Raw genomic sequence first — 22682 nt, 5'->3', positions numbered from 1 at the left:
CAGAGTTTTCCTTTTCTGTTAGCTCATTTCCGAGCCTTGCGGTGCACTGGGTGGAATTTTTTCCATTTCCATGGCATCTGACTGCTTGTTCTAAGAGGCTGAGGTGCCAGCTCGACGCTCTACCCAACAGAAAGCATGTGAGGAGCTGGCTGGATTGGAACTCAGGACGGTTCACCTTGAAGTCTGTTGCTGATGCCGCCATGCCACCACAATATTTATTTTGAATTTTGGAATCCACGCAGTTACATCACAGCATTAAAGTGATCACTACACTGTAAGTCGATGCCGCCCTTACTAAGTAAAAGGGACAGCTCAGTGCTGAAACACAGGATTGAACCAGGGACCTTTAGACCTTCCATCTAACACTCTCCCGGCTAAGCTATGTGTTGGTTCCTCAACAGGAACAGCTAATACATGCCAAAAGTGGAGGTGACATGTAGTCCTCAAGCTTCTCATCAAATAACAATTAAAGGAAGCAACAGAATTGGTCAGCTGGAAGGAAAAGACCTCTGTGGTGCTTTAATTCCGACACCTTTTGTAATATACATCATTTTTGCCTTGCCCTTTGTATCATCTATTCTAAAGTGAAGCCATTTGCTGAATTTAGAAAGAGGAATGTTTGACTATAAAAATAAATACAACATGGTTAGGACTGAAAATGCTACAATTCCCTTTAGACAGGACAATACGCAAAGGATTCTTACCTCCAGGAATAGTTGCAATCTAGGATCAGGATTAGTTTCAGTATCTGAAGCCAAGCAATTGTAGAATAATGTGAACCTAATTGCATTGTCTTGGTGCTCAAGATTTATTCACCTCATCCGTAACCAAAATGAGCACAAATTTCACCTTTTGCAGGCTTCACTGGAATCAATCAGTAACTATGTTGACTGGTAACACCTGCAAAACTCTTTTCAGATGCTTAAAAAAACAATAATCTCTCTTGTTTAACAGTTCTTTCATCCAAAAATGTGCAAAGTCCATCAGTGCAATAGCAGGTGCAACTCATTAACTCCCACCAGAAATTCTTCCAAACATTTAAATTGCGCTATGGCTGATGATGAAATTATTATTTTTTTCCAATAATCTAGTATCATTCCAGGAAATTTCTGACACAGAAGAGGGAATTCTGTGTCATTCTTGGTTTAAATATGTCAAACAGACTGAACCCATCGTCCAACATGGGGTCAGTAACCCTGCAGGTTCATCTAATGCATATTCAAATACTTCATAAATGAGCTGGGCACTTCTGCCTATATTATCCTTTCAGGGAGCAAGGTCCAGAATCCTATCACCTAAGATTCCTCCTTCAAGTCTTTCTACCAATAACTTTAAATGCACGCCTCCTAATTTCCGACGCCTCTGCCAAGCAAATCAAGTTTTTCCTATACTCCCTTTTTTAAAACCCAAATAATATTATAAATCTCAATTAAACCCCACTTCAGCCATCTCTGTTCCAAAGAAAACAATCTAATCCTGGCTGTATCCTTATGAATTTCCCTTGTATCTGGCTGTTTTAACAAGTTATCTTAGTGGACATACAAGATTCCTCATTTCCTCTGCAGCTCTCTGAAGTTACTGAAGCTTCCAGAATAAAATAAAAAGTCTAGAAAGGGATAAGAAGTTAAATTTAGGAAACATGGAGACAAAATTGAAGAGAAGTGTGGTGAATAAAGGACTGAAAGTGTTACATTTAAATGAATGCACTATACAAAATAAGGTAGATGATCTTGTAGCACAGTTCAAAATTGGCTTAATATCTAAGCATACACATAGTACCAAAAGAACAGGCAGGCCAGCAAAAGGGGTGGGTGGCTTTGTTGGTAAAAATAAAATCAAGTCCTTAGAGAGAAGTGACATAGAATCAGAAGATGTAGAATCCTTGTGGGTGGAGTTAAAAAACTGCAAGGGTAAAAAGACCCTGATGGGGGTTATACAGGTGGCCCCCGTTTTTTGATCATTCTCTTTACGACAGCTTGCTGTTACGAAAGACCTACATGAGTAACTGATTTTGCTAACCAAAGAGGATTTTAGCTTTTACAAAAAAAGGCGCCCACTTTATATGTGTGTTTACCCCAAGAAAGACTACCATGATCGTGGAGCCTTGTGCGGGCAGTTGTGTGTGCATGCATGTAATGTGCGTAGGCGTGTACATGTGAATGTGCATATGTGCCAATTTTTTTTTCTCCAAATCGATTTTGGCTTGCTGTCTTCCCAATTTCAATAAGTGAAACTACACCATACAAACAATATTTCTACTTTACATAGGCTGAATATTTATCATATCATTCCTGCTTTTACTATACATTTGTTATTTTAGGTTTTATGTGTTACTTGGTTTGATTTGGTAGGTTATTTTTTGGGTCTGGGAACGCTCAAAAATCTTTCCCATATAAATTAATGGTAATTGCTTCTTCGCTTTATGATATTTCGGCTTACAAATGGTTTCATAGGAATGCTCTACCTTCGCATAGCAGGCGAAAACTGTATAAAGGCCACCAAACAGTAGGCAGGATATGGAGTACAAATTAAAATGGGAGATAGAAAAGGCACTTAAAAAGACCATGGAGGATTTCAATGTGCAGTTCTCTTGGTGCTGGATCCAAAGAGAAGGAATTTGTAAAATGCCTACGGGAGGGCTTTTCAGAGCAGCTAAAGGTCAAGCCCATTAAGGGGAAGCCACTTGATTTGATTAGGGAGATAAAGGAACACTGAGAGTCAGTGATCATAGCATGATAGAACTTATCACACATTTTGAGAGGGAAAAACTAAAACTGGATGTATTGGCACTATAGTTGAGTAAAAGTAACTACAGAGATGAGAAAAAATCTGGACAAAGCTGATTGGAAGGGGGTACTAGCAGGGATGGCAGTGGAGTAAAAGATGCAGTATTGGTTTATCCCAAAAAAGTAGCAGCATTTCAAAAGGAGGATGAGGCAACTGTGACTGAGAAGGTAAGTCAAAGACAACATAAAAGTAAAAGAAATGTGAAGTTAGAGGATTGGGAAGTTTTTAAAAAAAAAACAATAGACAGCAACTAAAAAGGTAATGAGGAAAAAAAAAGGGTGAAATATGAAGGTAAGCCAGCCAATAATATAAAAGGATACCAGAAGTTTTTTTTCAGATAGATAAAAAATAAGAGAGGCAAAACTGGACATCGGACTATTGAAAAATTACACTGGACAGATTGTAATGAGAGAAAAAGAAATAGCGAACAAACTAAGTACTTTGCATTTGTCTTCGCAATGGAAGACACCAGTAGCTTTCAGAAATTTCAGGAGGCAGAAATGAGTGTACTCACTATTACTAAAGAGAAAGCACTCGGAAAGCTGAAAGGTCTGAAGGTAGACAGGTCTCTGGAACAGATGGACTACACCCCAGGGTTCTGAAAGAGGTGGCTGGAGTGATTGTGGAGACATCAGTAATGATCTTTCAAGAATCACTGGATTTTGGAATGGTTCCAGAGGACCAGAAAATTGCAAATGTCACTCCGTGCTTTAAGAAGGGAGGGAGACAAAAGACAGGTAATATTATGCCAGTTAGCCAGACTGCAGTGGTTAGGAAGATATTAGAGTCCATTGTTAAGGATGAGGTTTCGGGGCACTTGGAGGCACGTGATAAAATAGGCCACAGTCGGCATGGTTTCCTCAAGGCTAAGTCTTGCCTGACAAATCTGTTGGAGTTCTTTGAAGAAATAACAAACACGATAGACAAAGGAGAGTCAGTGGATATTGTTAATTTAGATTTTCAGAAGGCCTTAGACAAGGGGCCAAACATGAGGCTGCTAAAAAAAGGATAAGAGCCCATGATTATACAAGAAAGATACTGGCATGGTCAGAGATTGGCTGACTGGTAAGAGGCAAAGAGTGGGAATAAAGGGGGTCTTTTCTGACTGCCAGTGACTAGTGGTGTTCCGCAGTGGTCAGTGCTACTTTTCACGTTGTATGTTACTCATATCGATCAATAGTCTTGAGATGAAAGGGAGTCTACAGAAGTACTCGGACAGAGAAGTGGCACATGGACTACAGCGTAGGGAAGTGTATGGTCATGCATGTTGATAGAAGAAGTAAAGGTGAAGACTATTTTCTAAATGGGGAGTGAATTTAGAAATCAGAAGTGGAAGGGACTTGGCAGTTCTAACGCAGGATTCCCTCAAGGATAACTTGCAGTTTGAAAGGCCAAATACAATGTTAGCATGCATTTCAAAAGGATTAGAATATAAAAGCAAGGATGTAATGCTGAGGCTTTATAAGACATTCATCCGACCCCATTTGGAGTATTGTGAACAGTTCTGGGTCTCATATCTAAGAAACCATGTGCTGACATTGGAGAGAGACTAGAGGTTGTCTCTGAGAACTATTCCAGCAATGAAAAGATTAATATACGAGGAGCATTTGATGCTCTGGGCCTGTACTTGCTGGAACTTAGAAGAATCGGGGCGGGGGGGGGGGGTATGTTATTCAAACCTATCAAATACTGAAAGATCTAGAGAGAGCGGATGGAAAGATGATGGGACAATAGTGGTGAGTGTAGGACTGGAGGGCACAGCCTCAGAATAGAAAAGCTTCTCTTTAGAACAGAGGAATGCACTGCCTGAGTCAGTGGTGGAGGCAGATACACTAGTGAAACTTAACAGACTACTAGACAGGTATACGGAGGAATTTAATGTGGGGGGTTATATAGGAGGCAGGGTTTAAGGGTCGGCACAACATTGTGGGGTGAAGGGCCTGTACATTGCTGTACTATTCTATGTTCTATGTAAGGTGGAATTTCTTTAGCCATATGGTGGTGAGTCTGTGGAATTGCTGTGGAGGATAGGGAATATTCAACGTGGAGGTTGATAGGTACTCAAATGGTAAGGGTGTCAAAGGCTATGGTGAGAAGGTTATGTGAGGGAAAGCAAAAACAGCCATAATTTAATGGCAAAACAGACTTGATGCGCTGAATGGTCTAATTCTGTTTGTATGTCTTGGGGTCTCTCATTCTCCATGTTACTGTTCATTTGATGCACTACCTCAAGTAAATTATTTCTGCTGGCGGTAACGTAAAAGTCATTAGCTCATTGGAAAATAACTTACATTTTCAGTTGTGCCAGTGATTACATGTAGACCATCATATGTCGATTTGATGTACATGCCCTACAAACAGGGACAGAGACAAGAAAAATAAATATAGAAGGTGTCGCCTGAACAATTTAATCATTCACTTCATTATAAATGATTCTAAACAAGCTTTAAGATCATTTGGAAGGACTACTGATAGCCTCAACATTCCTAAACAATTCCTGTTTTAACAACTCACATTTAAACCATAAATACATCTTCATTTGATATTATTGTTCTAATACAATGCCACTAGTAATTAGATACGATAAAAGATGTAACATTACCCATCCATATGATAATGCTATCATTGTCAATAGCATGATACTCCCAATTATTTAATATATACTATAAGGAGTAACGGGACTTTGATCTCCATCTAAATATTCTTAAGGGCAGAAGAGAGATATTTTTCTTTTAACATTATCAACAATTAAATTTTAGAAAGCATTCTGATTACATGGAATATTTGGCTCTCCTCTTTCTGCTGTAGTAAAGACTACAAACAGAGCAAAACTCTCTTCTCATTTACCAACAATGTGAGGTTCCAATGTTCAGGCCTGTCCCACTTATTGCAGCACTATGATACTGATATTGCTTACCTTGTCAACTCTAAGGGACCTGCTCAAATATCAGACAAACATTAATATTTGCGGGAACAGAACTTCCTGCATGTTGGCAGGAAAAATGATCGGGATTTTGCAGATAACTTTGAAGTGTAAGATTCTCGTGTTTATCTTTAATTATAATAATGCAGGGTAAGGTTGCAAATTGTTCAGAATTGTGCACCACAAAATAAGATATCTTCAGAAAGGAACAGGAAGATGGCTACATTCTAATACTTCGATGTTGTTATCGAGAATGGGCACTGCTTCAAGAACAAATGGAGATCTTATTATGCAAACACAACAAATAAATTTGTTCTAACTTTAAACTACATGATGATGTATAAACATAACTTTAATATCCAAATCACAGAAGACAGGTACATTTGCCAATTATTTTTTGTATCCAGTAAACTACAATCAATGTGAAGTTTGCTCCTCTCTCTCTGGCCACACATATTCCTCTGGGTGTTCTGGATTCCTCCCATGCCACAAAGAATTACAGCTTAATTGACCACAGTAAATTGGCTCTGGAGTACAAGTCACAGATTCTAGGGATTGGAGGGCCTTGTGCTAAAAACTTCAACTCCTAAAGTGGAGCTTTGATTCAGGAGACAAATGAACCTTACCAATCCTTCATTGGGTTTGATGTTTGTCAGCTGAATGACCTCCAAGTGAGCGGACTGTGAAACCAGTGGATCAGAAGAGAGAGAGATAATGTGATCACAGACTCCTGACAGTGTCTTACACTACGAGAGAGAGAGAGAAAAAATAAGACATAAATGCACATTTCTAAGAACCAACGGGAAAATAAGCAAATTAATTTAATAAACTGCTGAATGAGAATTATTTTACTTTTAAATCATAAGAAAACAACCATTCCAGTCAGGAGTCCCCACATTTGCAGAGCAGGTTGTTACTCAGAATGCTTCCTTAGAGCCTCATGCTGATAATGGGTCAGATACCTTAAGCAAAAGAAACACCTTACGGCAACTACTAAACTATGATAATCCTAAATAAACTCATGTAAATCAGAACCCAACATGCCAGAAAGTGACCAGCTATAGATCCAACTTATAATTAATCCTTTTCAAGATCAATTATCCTTGACTAATAAAGTTCTCAATGGTTCTCATAACATTTTTAGTTCTAACTAATTTTAAAGGTTATGGTGTTGGTGATAAATGTGAGGTGCTATATTTTGGTAGGAATAATCAAAATATCAGACAAATACATGGTAAATGGTAGGGCATTGGAGAATGCAGTAGAACAGAGTGATCTAGAAATAATGATTCATAGTTTCCTGAAGGTGGAATCTCACGTGGATAGGGTGGTGAAGAAAGCTTTTGGTATGCTGGCCTTTATAAATCAGAGCATTGAATATAGGAGTTGGAGTGTAATGTTAAAATTGTACAAGGCATTGGTAAGGCCAAATTTGGAGTATTGTGTACAGTTCTGGTCACCGAATTATAGGAAAGATGTCAACAAAATAGAGAGAGTATAGAGGAGATTTATTAGAATGTTACCTGGGTTTCAGCACCTGAGTTACAGAGAAAGGTTGAACAAGTTAGGTCTTTATTCTTTGGAGTGTAGAAGGTTGAGGGGGGGACTAGATAGAGGTATTTAAAATTATGAGGGGGATAGATAGAGTTGACGTGGATAGGCTTTTTCCATTGAGAGTAGGGGAGATTCAAACAAGAGGTCATGAGTTGAGAGTTAGGGGGCAAAAGTTTAGGGGTAACACGAGGGGGAAATTCTTTACTCAGAGAGTGGTAGCTGTGTGGAACAAGCTTCCAGTAGAAGTGGTAGAGGCAGGTTCGGAATTGTCATTTAAAGTAAAATTATATATGGACAGGAAAGGAATGGAGGATTATGGGCTGAGTACAGGTCGGTGGGATTAGGTGAGAGTAAGCGCTCAGCACGAACTAGAAGGGCCGAGATGGCCTGTTTCCATGCTGTAATTGTTATATGGTTGTAATAGGCTGAATTCCAAAAGAGGTTTCCGAAGTGCAAGTATGAGGCAAGAGCAGGTATTCGTCCACTCAGTGGAAGGAAGGTGCATAAGCTCACAGAATCCAACAAGATCAGCTCCCAGCACTTCCCATCCTTCATATGATCATCTTTGTTGTTCTGAGGATGGGAATGCTTGGGTTTTGTTAATGTAAAATGTATATGGGATTTTGGGTATGTAGGATCAGCATCATTTTTATTATCATTTACATATGCTGTGAAATTCATTGTTCTGCAGCAGCAATATTGTGCAAGACATGAACAGTGTTCGAAGTTACAAATAATGGATAAACAGTGCGAAAAGATGAATAGTGAGGTGGTGTGCATGGGATGATGGACTGCTCAGAAATTGGAACAAGCTCTTCTTAAAATGATGATGGGACTTCGTGTTTCTGTATCTCCTCCCTGAGGGTAGTAACACAGAGAAGGCATGTCCTGAATGGTAAGAGTCTTAAATAATGGATGCCACCTTCTTGTGGCATTGCCTTTTTGAGATATCCTCAACGGCGGTGAGGATTGTGTCCATGATGGGACTGGCAGAGTCCACAACCTTTTACAGCCTCTTGTGATCCTGTGCACTGGGAGCTCCGTACCAGTCTGTGATGCCTGGTAAACATGGCAATGCATGATAGAATACACTGATAAATCTTGGAAAACTTTTGATACATTTCTATAATTTCAAGGTGTACAAATAAAAAAAGTTTGAACTTGCATTTCAAGACATCACAGATAAATTCAGACCACCTGAAAACGCCTTATTGTAACGTTGAAATTTATTTCCCATTCAAAATGAGCTCAATGTTGCCTGTCTTCATTTCTCATGCACTAAAGTTTCTTTCCTTCTTCCCTCAACTAAATCTATCAGTACAATTCTCTGTTCCTTTCTCCCTCACATTCTTGTCCAGCTTCTCCTTAAATTTATCCATCCCATTCACTTTAACCACATTAAAAATTTGAATATACTTTAACGCAATATTTTACAGAGCTGTGAAAATACAATAAAATATAAGTGGCTGTACTATGGGTGAAGGGTGAAACGTAAACAACTGTTTATGCAATGCATATGTTTAAGGGGAATTGCAAACAACACAAGGTTTCATGAGGGAAATTCTTTTACAAATTTAAATCATTTTACATATCATCCTTCTGGATTTCAAATGTCTTGAAAGATTTTCAATAATAACTTTTAGACAGGAATGGAATAAGCCGTCGAGAAGGGGAAAAAAAGCCAAGATTATGGTGAAACAAATGAAGGGTGTTTCTAATTGGATTTCTCTTCAGAAGAAATAGAACAACTATGGAGGGGCAAAAGAGTCATTTCCTTCACTGTACTCTTCAACATTTGGGAGCTCATTGAAAAAAAATTCCATGTCAGCTGGAATGTTCTTTCACTGATCTATTAAACTCATATAAACAAATTCCTGATGGTATCAGTACTTACAAGCAACAGAAGTATTTTTCCATTTGGAAAATGGCACCTACTTAGTGACCTTCTAGGTACTCTCCCTAAACTACATTGCTTCATGACAATAAACCCATCATTAGTTTAAGCAAAATAAAATCACGGCTGACTTCATAATATATGTGCGGAAACAATTACAGTGAAGACCGTTTCCTTAAGATTCTTTCACGTTTGAAGTTCAAACTTCGGATTTAAGATGGCGCCACTGAAGACAGTGACAGCTCACTGGTGGTTCCCAAAACAAGAAACACAATTAAAGACTTTATTGATAACACTTATTCCGTAAAAAGTAAACAATCACCGCAAACAATGAAGAGGCGAGCAAAGGTGAGGCTGAGTCGAGGTCGAAGTGTGCGAGGTTGAGGCATGTTCAAGACAGTTGGAGCAAGTGGAGCAGAAAAGGAGGAGGGGCAGGTTCGGGGCCCATCCGCCTGAACCAAGAGCAAGGTTTGAGCAGTCTAACCGCCAGGTTGTTTGGATAGGTCAGGTACAGGCTGAAAAGTGGTGGTGGGGTCCAGGCCCAGAGCGTATCGATGCGACTCTGACCGGGTCCTAGTGCGAGGAACGACTTGATGTTTGGAGGATTTAAACGCCGGCCCGATGAACTGAAAAGGCAGGGCGTCGGGACCAGAGGGGAGGTTGGGGCTGTCTCTTCTTGCAGCTCTGAGTTATACTGAACTGAGTCTGAGGCTCTGGGCTTGCTCTGCCCGTGGCATCTGAGGACCCACTTCCGTTCTAAATGTTATTTGCTTAGTTTTATTGTTTGTATGATTTGTTTCTTCCCCTCTCTCTCTGCACAATGGGTGTTTGTTGGACTTTTTTTTTAAAATGGGTCCTTTTGGATTTCTTGTTTTGTGTCTGCCTGTAAGGAGATGAATCTCAAGGTTGCATAACATATACATACTTCAATAATAAGTGTACTTTGAACTTTGGAGAGTCAGCATTGATTAACATGTTTTACAAATTCAGAGGGATCGTTATTGTTTCTTATTTTAAATAATTGAACTTGGGCCCACTATTGCCATATTCAATATAATTTTTCCAAATTAGTTACAAATGTAGATATCAGCAGTTTTTTTTTAAAGCTTATAAACAATGCAAGACATGCTGGTACTATCTCAGCACTGGTTCACCTCAGAGATTGGTATTTGCAAATGAATACCTTCACTGTTTGTTTCAACTTCCCCTTTCTCATTTTATAAATATACACTAGTCTCTGGAATTCTGAAGCTGCAGTTCTCAGAACACAGCTGTCAACTCTAGGCAAACTCCGACTGTGAGATTTCCCGACTGCAGCACTTCACAACAAAACTGTAAGTGTGGTTGAAAGATGCATCTGTCAGAGCAATCCCAGTCTGTGCTAATCAGTACTTTCGTCTGAACCAACTTTCCCGAGTCACTGATGGTCTTCAGCTGCTGCTCAAGCTACCGGCTGTCATCTCCAAGTGACTGTTCATTGCCATCAGGAAGAGAAGCAACACTGTAAACTGTTTACAGTCTGACTCTGTGACTATCTCAGAGGTCAGCACATCATTCTCTATGACTTCCATCACATTGAACTGGATCCTCCCAGATTTTCCCTCACCCCCCCACCCTACTCACCATTTTCCACAGGGATTATACTTAATATGACTCCCCTGCCCATTCTTCCCTCCCCACTGATCTCCCTCCTGGCAATTACCCCTGCAAGCAGGACAAGTGCTGCACATGCCCCTACACTCAACTCCCCTCACCACTACTCAGAGCCCCAAATAGACCTCCCAACTGAAGCAACACCTCACCTGAGAGTCTGCCAGGGTTATCTACTGTACCCGGCACTCCCGATGCGGCCTCCTCTGGCGAAGACTGGAGGGCCGCTTCATCAAGCACCTTCCACAAGAGAAGATGGGTTTTTCCAGGTGGCCACCCATTTTAATTCTCCATTCTGGCAATGAGGCCACTCTCAGGTTGCAGGTTATATGTATAAAGTACATGAATGGCATGGGTCATTATTCTACTATGTCATATGTGCTGTAGGTTTTCTATGTTTCTGTGTGAGCAGCTCACTTAAAAAAAAGGAAGTGAAACTAAGTAGACACACTTTCCCAGACTCCTGTGTGTTCCTTTTGATTAGTTTCTAGAGTTACAAAACATAACAGTGGCAACAAGGTAGTTTTAAAACAAACCTGACATGACAACGCACCTGTTGAAGTGCAACACGTTTCTTGGGAAGAGAACAAGTTAGAAAAAAGGCAAATAACAGACAGAATTCATGGCTTTATAAACAGTGAGTTCTAGGTGATAATAATCATAAAAAAAGCAGAAATGGCTGGCTACATGGGAAAGATAGACACATTTGATTGCCTAACAGATAACTGGATGATGTATAATGAATGAATTGAGCAGTATTTTGAAGCAAATGAAATTGCTAATGAAAAGTGAGTGCAAGTTTTACCTAATGTAAATGGTGGAAAAGCATTCAGTTTGTATAGAGGTTTGACTGCTCCAACCAAACCAGCCAAAATTAGCTTTGCTGATATCGTGAACTTGTCTCTGATGTGCATGGCAATCCAAACTGCCTGGAACGTGCATCAGAAATTCCATTTCCCCTATTTTTACCAGTGGACTTGCCCTTTGTGGTGGTTGCCTTCTGTGGGGATTGAGAGTTGTTGTACCATCCAAGGTGAGAGCTGAAGTTTTGCAGGAGCTACATGCCAGTCACCTAGCATGGTTAAAATGAAAACATTAGCTCGAAGCTTTGTCTGGTGGCCTGGGTTAGATCAGCAATTTGAGCAGCTTGCCACGCACTGTCCGGGATGCTAACAAGTCCAGAAGATCCGAAGTGCAATGCCTCTCCAGCCTTGGGAATGGCCTGCTTTGCCCTGGCAGAGGATTCATGTAGATTTTGCCCGATCACTCGTGTGCAGAAATTTCTCAATAGTAGTGGATGCAGCTGCAAAGTGGCCAAATATGTTTCAAATTTCCAAGTCACTGAGTACACTTTGGAGTAAAGTTAAGTCAATCATCAAAAACATACCATCCCTACCATGAAGCATATTTGCGAATATGCATAGAACAGGCTGTCCTCAGAAACTGTGGCCATTCAAGAAGGGAACTAGTGAGAGAGGCCACCTTGAGGACAACTCTGGAGGAGATACAAGTTCAGTGGCTGAGGTGGGAGAGACTGTACATACAATAACTGTTGCCTGCGTGCTTCACCAGCCATGGCTTTATGGGAGAGTAGCAAAGAGAAAGCCACTGTTGAAAAAAAGCTCACATGAAACCTTGGTGAAAGTTTGCCAAAAGGCACATGGGAGACTCTGAAGTCAGCTGGAATAAGGTTCTATGGTCTGATGAAACCAAAATTGAGTTTTTTTGGCCATCAGACTAAACACAATGTTTGGCGTAAGCCGAACACCGCACATTAAAAACACACCATCCCTACCATGAAGATGGTGATGGCTGCATCATGGATGATGGTGGCAACATCATCCTGTGAGGACATGCTTCAGGCCTTGAAAGGCTTGTGAAGGTAGACTTTTCTTCGGCTGTCCATCTATTTTCCGTGGTGACTGAGGCCTGGGCAAGGTTGTATGGAAGACCTGCAATTGCCTATGCTGCAAGACACCCCTCTCCATGCCGCCAATGTTGTCTAAGGGAAGGGCATTAGGACCCATACAGCTTGGCACCGGTGTCGTTGCAGAGCAATGTGTGGTTAAGTGCCTCGCTCAAAGACACAACACGTTGCCTCAGCTGAGGCTCAAACTAGTGATCTTCAGAACACTAAACCGTTGCCTTAAACACTTGGCCATGCACCACACAAGCAGGAGGATAAAATGAATGCAGTAAAATACAGGGAAATCCTGGAAGAAAACCTGATGCAGTCTGTAAGTGAACTGAGACATGAGAGAAGATTTATTTTCCAGCAAGACAATGACCCCAATCATAAAGACAAAGCTGCACAGGAATGGCTTAAAAACAACAAAGTTCATGTCTGGAAGTGACCAAGTCAGAGTCCAGACTTCAATACAATTGAGAATTTGTCGCTGGACTTGAAATGGGCTGTTCACACACGATTCCCATACAATCTCACAGAGCTTGAGCAGTACTGTTATAAAGAATGGGAAAAATTGCAGTGTCCTGATGTGCAAAGCTGATCGGGACCTATCCATACAGACTCAAGGCTGTAATTGCAGTCAAAGGTGCATCGTCTAAATACTGATTGAAGAGGGCAAGTAATTTTGCAATCAGTTATTTTGTGTTTTATATTTGTAAGGAATTTAGACCAATTTGTAGAAATTTGTTTTCAATTTGACGTGGAAGAGTCTTTTCTGTTGATCGGTGTCAAAAATGTCAAACTAAATCCACTGTGATTCAATGTTGTAAAACAATGACACATGAAAACTTCTAAGGGGGTGGCGGGGTTTAATACTTCTTACAGGCACTGTAACTTCACCTATCACCTACTTCCACACCCCCATCTTCTTTTTCTGGCTTCTTCCACTTTTCTTTCTGGTTCTCATGTAGGGTCTTGGTCCAAAACATCGACTGTTTATTCCTCTCTACAGATGCTGCCTGACCTGCTGAGTTCCTCCAGGATTTTGTGTATATTGCTCAGAAGTCAAAGTAATTCTTCAACTTTAAGCAGTTTCCAATAACCCACAATACCACTGTTCACATTTTAGTATTACTGGAACACAACAATCAACAAAAGTGGGAAGAGCCATTTAGTCCCAGGAGTCTTTTCATTCAATTAGCTGATCTGTATCTCAGATTCAATTACACGCCTTGACTCCTTCAGACTTTTACCTATTAACAATCTGTCATGCTGCTTCTATATGTTCAGTTTACCTTGCCTTAAGTCTTTACAGCAATGCATTTCCAGATTTTCACTATCCTTTGAACACAGAAGTATTACCTGACCTCACTGTCATCTAATTTTACGATTACAGCTCCTTGTTTTAGACTTCCATCAGAAGAATTTGTTTCTTTTTAATCAAACCAATTAAATCTTTCACTCATCATTAACACTTCAATCAAACCCTTAATCTTCCATACTCAAGAGAATTTTCAATCACTACAAGTAGCATTGGCAATTAACTTGCATTTCCTGACTGACTCTGAATCCTGAATTGACTATCTGTCACAGCTGTGTTTAAAAAAAAGAGTCCACTGCACACCAAGATGTCAGGGTTTTGCCATTCAATATGTGGAGTGTGGCGAAACCTGATTGCTGCACTAAATATTATGTTTCATCAGGGCAGATAAAGAAGCAAGATTCAATTTTGGTGCCTTTTTTAGCCAAAAATTTCCTGGATTAGATTTGTACTGCAACATACTATCCTGATATGTAATGACTCAAGACCAAGTGAAGACAAAGGACCAAGTGTAAATAAGAGGAAGAGGTAGGAGGGAGAAGCTGGGAGGGGGGGATACGTTCAGAGGCGGAGAAGGGGAAACATAGGAGGAGAGAGAGTAGAACACAGGAACAGGCCCTGGCACACAATCTTGTGCTAAACCAATTAAATTAGTAATCAAACCACCAACTAATCTCCTCTGCCTACACAATGTCCATATCCTTCCATTTTCCTCACATTCATGTGCCAATCTAAACATCTCTTAGAAGTCTCTAATATATCTGCTTCACCACCACCCCAGGTAGCACATTGCAGGCACCCACCATTCTCTGTAAAAAAAAATTGCCCCTCACATCTCCTTTGAAGTTACCCCCTCTCACCTTAAATGCATGTTCTCTGGTACTAGACAGTATCATTTTACAAGGGTTGAAATGTCAGCATCCTCTATATATGCCTCTCATAATCTAATAAACCTTTATCAATCTCCCTTGGCCTCTGCAGCTCCAGAGAAAACAACCCATTTGTCCAAACTCTCAGTAGAGCATATGCCTTCTAATCCAGGCAATATCCTGGTAAACATCTTCTGCACCCCCTCCAAACCTTTAACGTACTTCGTATAACATGGTGACCAGAACTCTATGCAATACTCTGAATGCAGTCTAATTACAGTTTTATAAAGCTGCAACATAACTTCCTGACTTTTGAACTCGAGTGTGCCATATGCCTTCCTAACCACCCCATCAGCCCATGTAGACACTTTCAGAGAGCTATGAACTTGGACTCCAAGATCCCTTTACTCCTTAACACTGTTAAGGGTCTCTTTCCGTTTAAACCACCATAGATGCAACACTTCATATTTCACCGGGTTAAATTCCATCTGCCATTTATCTGCCCATATTTGCAACTGATATACAGTATATCTTGCTGTATTCTATAACAGTTAACATTCTATAACATGTTAAAACCATAAGATATAGAATCAGAACTAGGCCATTTGGCCCGTAGAGTCTGCTCCGCCATTTCATCATGGCTGATCCATTTTTCCTCTTGACTCCTTTCTCCTGCCTTCCTCCCCATATCCCTTTATGCCAATCAAGAATCTACCAACTTCTAAATATACATAAAGCTTGGCCTTCACAGCTGTCTATGTCAATGAATTCCAAAGATTCACTATTCTCTGGCAAAATAAATTACTCCTCATCTCCATTCTAAAAGGATGGCCCTCTATTCTGAGGCTGTGTCCTCTGGTATTAGACACTCCCACCATAGGAAACATTGTCTCCATTCTATCAACACTTTATCAAGGCCTTTCACCATTTGATAAATTTCAATAAGATGACCTCTCATTCTTCCGAATTCCAATGAATACAGGCCCAGAACCACCAAACACTCTTCATGACAAGTTGTTTAATCCTGAAAACATTTTCATCAGGCATCTTTGAACCCTCTCCTGTTTCAGCACATTCTTTCTAAGATAAGGGGCCCAAATCTGCCCACAATATTCCAGATGAAACCTCACCAGTGCTTTATAAAGTCTCAACATTACATCCTTGCTTTTATATTCTAGTCCTCTTGAAATGGATGCTAACATTGCATTTGCCTTTCTCACCACAGACTCAACCTGCAAATTAACCTTTAGGGAATCCTGCACAAGCACTCCCAAATACCTTTGTGCCTCAGATTTTTGTGTTTTCTCACAATTTAGAAAATAGTCAACCCATAGTTTGCCCATTTTCCTAATCTGTCTAAGTCCTTCATATTGTTCACAAACTTTGCAACAAAGCCATCAATTCCATTATCCAAATCACTGACATATAACGTAAAAAGAATCGTTCCCAACACAGAACCCTGTGGAACACCACTAGTTACCGTTATCCAACCAGAAAAGGCTCATTTTATTCCCACTTTGCCTCTTGCCAATCCGGCACTGCTTTATCCATGTTAGAATCTTTCCTGTAAAACCATGTGCTCCTAGCTGGTTAAGCAGCCTCATGTGCGGCACCTGATCAAAGGGCATTCTGAAAATCCAAATATTACATCAACCAATTCTCCTTTGTCTATCATACTTGTTATTTCTTCCAAGAATTCCAACAAAATTGTCAGGCAAAATTTTCCCTTGAGGAAACCATGCTGACTACGGCTTATTTTATCATGTGCCTCCAAGTACCTTAAAATAACATTCTTAACAATTGGCTCCGATATCTTCCCAACCACTGAGATCAGACTAACTGGTCTACCATTTCCTTTCTTCTGCTTCTCTCCCTTCTTGAAGAGTAGAATGAATTTGCAATTTTTCAGTCTTCCGGAACCATTGTAGAATCTAATGACTCTTGAAAGATCATTACTAATGGCTCCACAATCTCTCCAGCCATCTCTTTCAGAACCCTGGGGTGTACACCAACTGGTCCAGATGACTTGTCTACCTTCAGACCTTTCAGTTTCCCAAGAACCTTCTCTCTAGTAACTGTAACTTCACACACTTCATGACCCCTGACACCTAGATCATCATACTGCTAGTGTCTTCCACAGTGAAGACTGATGCAAAATACTTATTCAGTTTGTCTGCCATTTCCTTGTACCCCCATTACTACCTCTCTAGCATCATTTTCCAGCGATCCGATATCTACTCTCGCTTCTCTTTTACAATTCATGCATCTAAAGAAACTTTTGGTATCCTCTTTAAGAATATTGGCGAGCTTACTTTTATATTCCATATCTACCTCTTTTAGCGACCTTCTGTATGTATTTAAAAGCTTCCTAATCCTCTAACCTCCCAATAATTTCTGCTCTTTTATATGCCCTCTCTTGGGCTTTTATGTTGGCTTTGATTTCTCTTGTTAGCAATGGTCATGTCATCTTGCCTTTTGAGTACTTCTTCCTCTTTGGGATGTACATATCTTGAACCTTCCAAACTGCATCCAGAAGTTCTTGCCATTGTTGCTTCCCTGTCTTCCCTGCCTGTGTTCTTTTCTAATCAATTCAGGCCAACCCCTCTCTCATGCCTCTGTACTTTACTCCACTGTAATACTGATAGATCTGACTTCAGCTTCTCTTCTCAAATTTCAGAGTGAGTTTGATCATATTGTGATTATTTTCCCTGAAGGGTTCCTTGACCTTAAGCTCTAATCAATTCCGATTCATTGCACAACTCCCAATACAGAATAGCTGATCCCTTAGTACGCAAAACCATGACCTGCTCTAAGAAGCCATCTTGTAAGCGCTCTAGAAACTCCCCCTCTTGGAATTCCACATCAATCTGATTTTCCCAATCTAGCTGCATATTGGAATCCCCCATGACTACTGTAATATTGCCCTTTTGGCATGCATTTCCTAGCTCCTGTTTAACTTGTAAACCTCATCCTGAATACTGTTTGGGGGGGGGGGGGTCTGTATTTAACAGACTTCAGGGTCTTTTTACCCTTGCAGTTCCTTAGCTCTATCCACAATAATTCAACACCTTCTGACCATATGTCACCTCTTTCTAATGATTTAAAATCATTTTTACCAACAGAGCCACACCACCACCTCTGCCTACCTGCATCTCCTTTTAGTACAATATGTATCCTTGTACATTAAGCTCCCAGCTATAATCTTCTTCTACCCATGATTCAGTGATGCCTCCAACAGCATACTTGCCAATCTGTAACTGTGGTTCAAGTTCACTGACCTTAATCCAAATACTACGTGCATTTAAATATCACAAGTTCAGTCTTGTATTCACCCTTTTCGATTTTGTCCACCCTTTACATTGCCATTCATCCTGTTGACTATCATTTTGCCCTATCATCAGCCTCTCCTTGTTGGGAGTCATTACACATTGCCTCTGTTCGTAAACCAACTACCTCATATTCAGCACTATCACTCCAGTTCCCACCCAAACAACTCCAACCAAACTGCCTACAATGATACTGACTCCTTCAGGTTCAGATGTAACCCATCCATTTTGTATAGGTCACGCCTTGTCCAGAAGAGATCCCAATGATTCACAACTCTAACCCCTGTTCCCAGCACCAGTTTCTCAGCCAGGCATTCACTTGCCAAATCATTCGATTCTTATCCTCACTGGCACAGGGCAGAGGCAGCAATCCAGAGATTACTACACTGGAGTCCTGTTTCTCAGCTTTCTACCTAGTTCCTTAAAATCTCTCTTCAGGACCTCCTTTCCTGGTCTACCTATGTCATTGGTGCCAATATGCACCAAGAATTCTGGCTGCTCACCCTCACTCTTGAGAATGCCATGGACCCGATTTGAGACAACTCTGACCCTGGCACCAGGGAGGCAACATACCATCTGAGTGTCTCTGTCATGCCTACAGAATGTCATCTCTGTTCCTCTGACTATGGAATCTCTTATCAACACTGCAGTCCTCTTCAACTCTCTGCTCTTCTGAGCCACAGCACCAGACAGAGCCAGAAACCAACGCACTGTGGCTTGCCCTGATAGGTCATCTCCCTCAATAGTATCTTAAGTTATATGCATATTATTGAGGGGAACGGCCACTGGCTGTGATTTCTCCTCCTTCTCCTGACAGTCACCCAGTTACCAGTCTCCTGCAACCTTGGGGTGACTAACTCCCCATAGCTCCTGTCTGTCACCTCCTCATTCTCCCGTATAAGTCGAAGGCCATTGAGCTGCAGCTCCAGTTCCTTAATACATTCTCTCAGGAGCTGCAGCTCGGCGCATCTGATGCAGATGGTGTTTATCTGGGAGACTGGAGGTCTCCCAGAGTTTCGACATCACCAGCACCACAACATCAACAGTCTTTGTGTCACCTGTAAACTTACTAACATACCCATCTCCAGTACATTTTCAATCAGGTCAGTTATATTCATCACAAACACCAGAAGACTCAGTACACCACTAATCACAGATTTCCAACTTGAATAAGTCCCTTCAATCACTACACTCTGTCTTCTATGGGCAAACTAGTACTGGATCTAAATGGTCAATTCACCATGGATCCCACCCATCTTAATCATCTGGATGAGCTTCTCATGACAGACCTTGTCAAATGTCTTACTAAAATCCATGCAGTCAACATCCATAGCTCCACCTCCATCAATCACCCTTGGCATCTCATCAAAATTAGCAAGACACAGCTTACCCCACACAAAACCATGCTGGCTCTCCCTAATTAGGCTGTGGTTTTCCAAATGCTCATAAATCCTATCCCTAAGAATTCTGTCCAGTAACTTTCTCTACCACTGACATGAAACTCACTGGTCTATAGTTTCCAGGACATCCCTTTTCCCCTTCTTGAAAAGCCAGCGGTGACGTTGTGGCATCCACACTGTGCTTCAAAGTTAGCGGTCCCAGGTTTGAAACTGGCCAGCTCCTTGAACGCTTTCCATCCAAGCTGGGTTGAATGTTGAGCTAGCAACTCAGTCTCATTAAAAAAAAAAATCACAAATGCTAAAGAAACAGCCAGAAGATACAGGAAGAAACTCAAGCTTCTTGAATAGTGGAACAACATTAGCTACTTACCAGTCCTCTGGGATCTCAACTATATCTAAAGAGTACACGAAGATATTGGTCAAGGCTGCAGCAAACTCTTCACTTGGCTCTCTCAGTAATGTGGGGCATTAAGGGACCCACACTATTTCCTCCTTTACATCAGTATTTACCAAGAAGAAGGAAGTGGACGATAGGGAGTTCAGTGCCTGAAGTATTAATATGCCAGGGGATTTCGAAGTAAAGTAGTCTTAGGGACCTCACACATCATTCATGTCAAAGCAAATGATCCCCCTTTTATCCTTGAGTGGTCCTACCCTCTTGCTTCTGATGTATGTACTGAATGCCTTGGGATTCTCTTTAATCCTACTTGCCAAGGACTTTTCATAGTCCCTCCTGGCTTTCTGAATTCCCCCTTGAGTTCTTTTCTGGTTTCTTTATAATACACAAGGGCTCTGTTTGATTTTAGCTTCCTAAGATTTAACACAAGGGATTCATCAGATGCTGGAAATCTAGAATAACACACGCACAATGCTGGAGAAACTCAGCAGGTCAGACAGCATCTAAGGAAAGAAATAAACAGTCAATGTTTTGGGCCGAGACCCTTCTTCGGGACTGGATAGGAAGGATAAAGAGGTGGGGGGAGCATAAGGAAGACAAGCTAGAAGGTGATAGGGGAAGCCTGGTGGGTGGGAAAGGTAAAGGTTTAGAGAAGGAGGAATCTAATAGGAGAAGAGAGTGGACCATGGGAGAAAGGGAAGAAAGAAGGGCACCAGGGAGAAGTGATAGGCAGGCAAGGAGGAGGGGCAGAAGGCCAGAGTGAGAAATAGAAGAAGAGGGAAGGAGGAGGGGAAAAGAAAAAAAAAACATTGTTTCAATCACCAGAGAAATTGCCTTTTATGTCATCAAGTTGGAGGCAACCTAGAAAGAATATGAGGTGATCTGACTGTGGCAATGGACCAACATGTTGGAACAGAAATGAGGATAGGAATTAAAATGGTTAGCTGCCCGGAAATTCCACTTTTGGTGGATGGAGCAGAGGTGGTTGATGAAGTGGTCTCTCAACCTACGTCTGGTCTCACCAATGTAAAAGAGGCCGCATTGGGAGTACCAGACACAATGGATGATCACTGCAAATTCACAGGTAAAATGTTGCCTCACCTGGAAGTAATGTTTGGGGGCCTGAATAGAGCTGAGGGAGCAGGCGAATGGGCAGGTGTAGTATTTCTGTCGCCGGCAGGGGTAGTGCCAGGATGGAGCTTAGTGGGGAAGATGAATGGACAAGTGAATCATGGAGGGAGCAACTCCTGCGGAAAGTGGAAAGTGGGGGGGGGGGGGTATAAAGATGTGTCTGTTGAAAAAATCACGTTGAATGAAGATGGTGGAAGTTGTAGATAATGATGTGCTGGATGTGGTGGCTCATAGGGTGGTAGGTAAGGACAAGAGGAACTATATCCCTGTTAGAGCAGTGGGAAGATGCCTTAAACCGGTCAAGCCCAGATGACTGGGAAATGGAGGAGGGCAGCATCAATGGTGGAGGAAGGAAAACCTCATTCTTTGAAGGAGGTTGACATATCTGATTGTTGAAAAGGAAATCCTCATCCTGGGAACTGATGCATTGGAGATGGAGGAACTGAGAGAAGGGAATAGTATATTTACAGGAGGCAGGGTTGTAAGAGATACGGTCAAGATAGCTGTGGGAATCAGTAGATTTATAAAAGATGGCTATTTACAGTTTGTCTCCAGAGATGGAGTCAGAGCAATTGAGAAAGTGGAGAGAGGTCTCATAGGTGGACTAAGTGAATTGATGGGCAGGGTGGAAATTGGAGGCAAATTTTTTGAAATTGATAAGCTCAGCTTGGGTGCATGAAGCTACACCAATGCAATCATCAATGTAGCACAGAAAGAATTAGGGATGCATTACCAAGGAAGACTTAGAACACAGACAGTTCTATATAGCCAATGACGAGGCAGTCAAAGCTGGGGCCCATGCAGGTGGCCATGGCTACACCTATGCCTAAAACTTCCACCCTGCCCTTATAGTCTTTTGGTCCCACCTACGGTCCACTGACCCCTCAATTAATGGTAAGGATCCATGGCATAAAAAACCCTGTTTTAGCTTGTCCTCCATTTTCTCCCCCACCTTTTTAATTCTAGCATTCTCCCCCTTCCTTCTCAGTCCTGATGAAGGATCTCAGCCTGAAATGTCAACCATTTATTCCAAACATTTATATATTTTTCCTTTTTCTCCTTGACTAAATTCATCATCTCCCTTGACATTCAAGGTCTTTTACACCTTGCCATTTTGACCTTCTACCTGGAGCATACCTGTCCTGCATCTTCTGACATGGTGCTCTGCTTCTCATCCCCAAGCCAAACGAGTTTAAACCCTTCCGAGTAGCACTAGCAAACCTCCTGGCCAGGATACTGGTTCACCTCCAATTTAGGTTCAAACCTGTCCCTTGTTTACAGGCCATACCTGCCCAGAAGAGGTTCTAATGATCCAAGAACCTGCACTAATTCCTCAGCCACTCATTCTGACCTGACCAGCACAGGAAGAATCCAGAGATTACCTTGGAGGTCCAGCTCTTCAGCCTCTTTTCTAACCCCCAATACTCCCTGCAGCGGTTCTCTTCCCCGTCTACCTATGTCATTGATTTCAATGTGCGCCATGGTCTCTGTCTGTTCACCCTCCCCCATGAGAATATTCTGCAG

At 41.3% G+C, this 22682-nt stretch overlaps 1 protein-coding gene across 1 annotated transcript in view; it reads right to left on the bottom strand.

The window, feature by feature from the left end:
* cnksr2a (connector enhancer of kinase suppressor of Ras 2a) overlaps positions 1 to 22682 on the bottom strand; it is a 579374-nt gene that overhangs the window by 300017 nt on the left and 256675 nt on the right. The window contains exons 6-7 of the mRNA XM_059968066.1: positions 6337 to 6456; positions 5079 to 5138 (exon numbers count right to left, since the gene is read on the bottom strand). Of these exons, the coding sequence (XP_059824049.1) occupies positions 5079 to 5138; positions 6337 to 6456 (180 nt within the window). The remainder of the gene's footprint in view (positions 1 to 5078; positions 5139 to 6336; positions 6457 to 22682) is intronic.

Source organism: Hypanus sabinus, chromosome 4 (genome assembly GCF_030144855.1).
Source record: "Hypanus sabinus isolate sHypSab1 chromosome 4, sHypSab1.hap1, whole genome shotgun sequence".
Classification (NCBI taxonomy): Eukaryota; Metazoa; Chordata; class Chondrichthyes; order Myliobatiformes; family Dasyatidae; genus Hypanus; species Hypanus sabinus.
The sequence above is the reverse complement of the archived record's forward strand: the minus strand, read 5'-3'. Positions and strand labels throughout refer to the sequence as shown.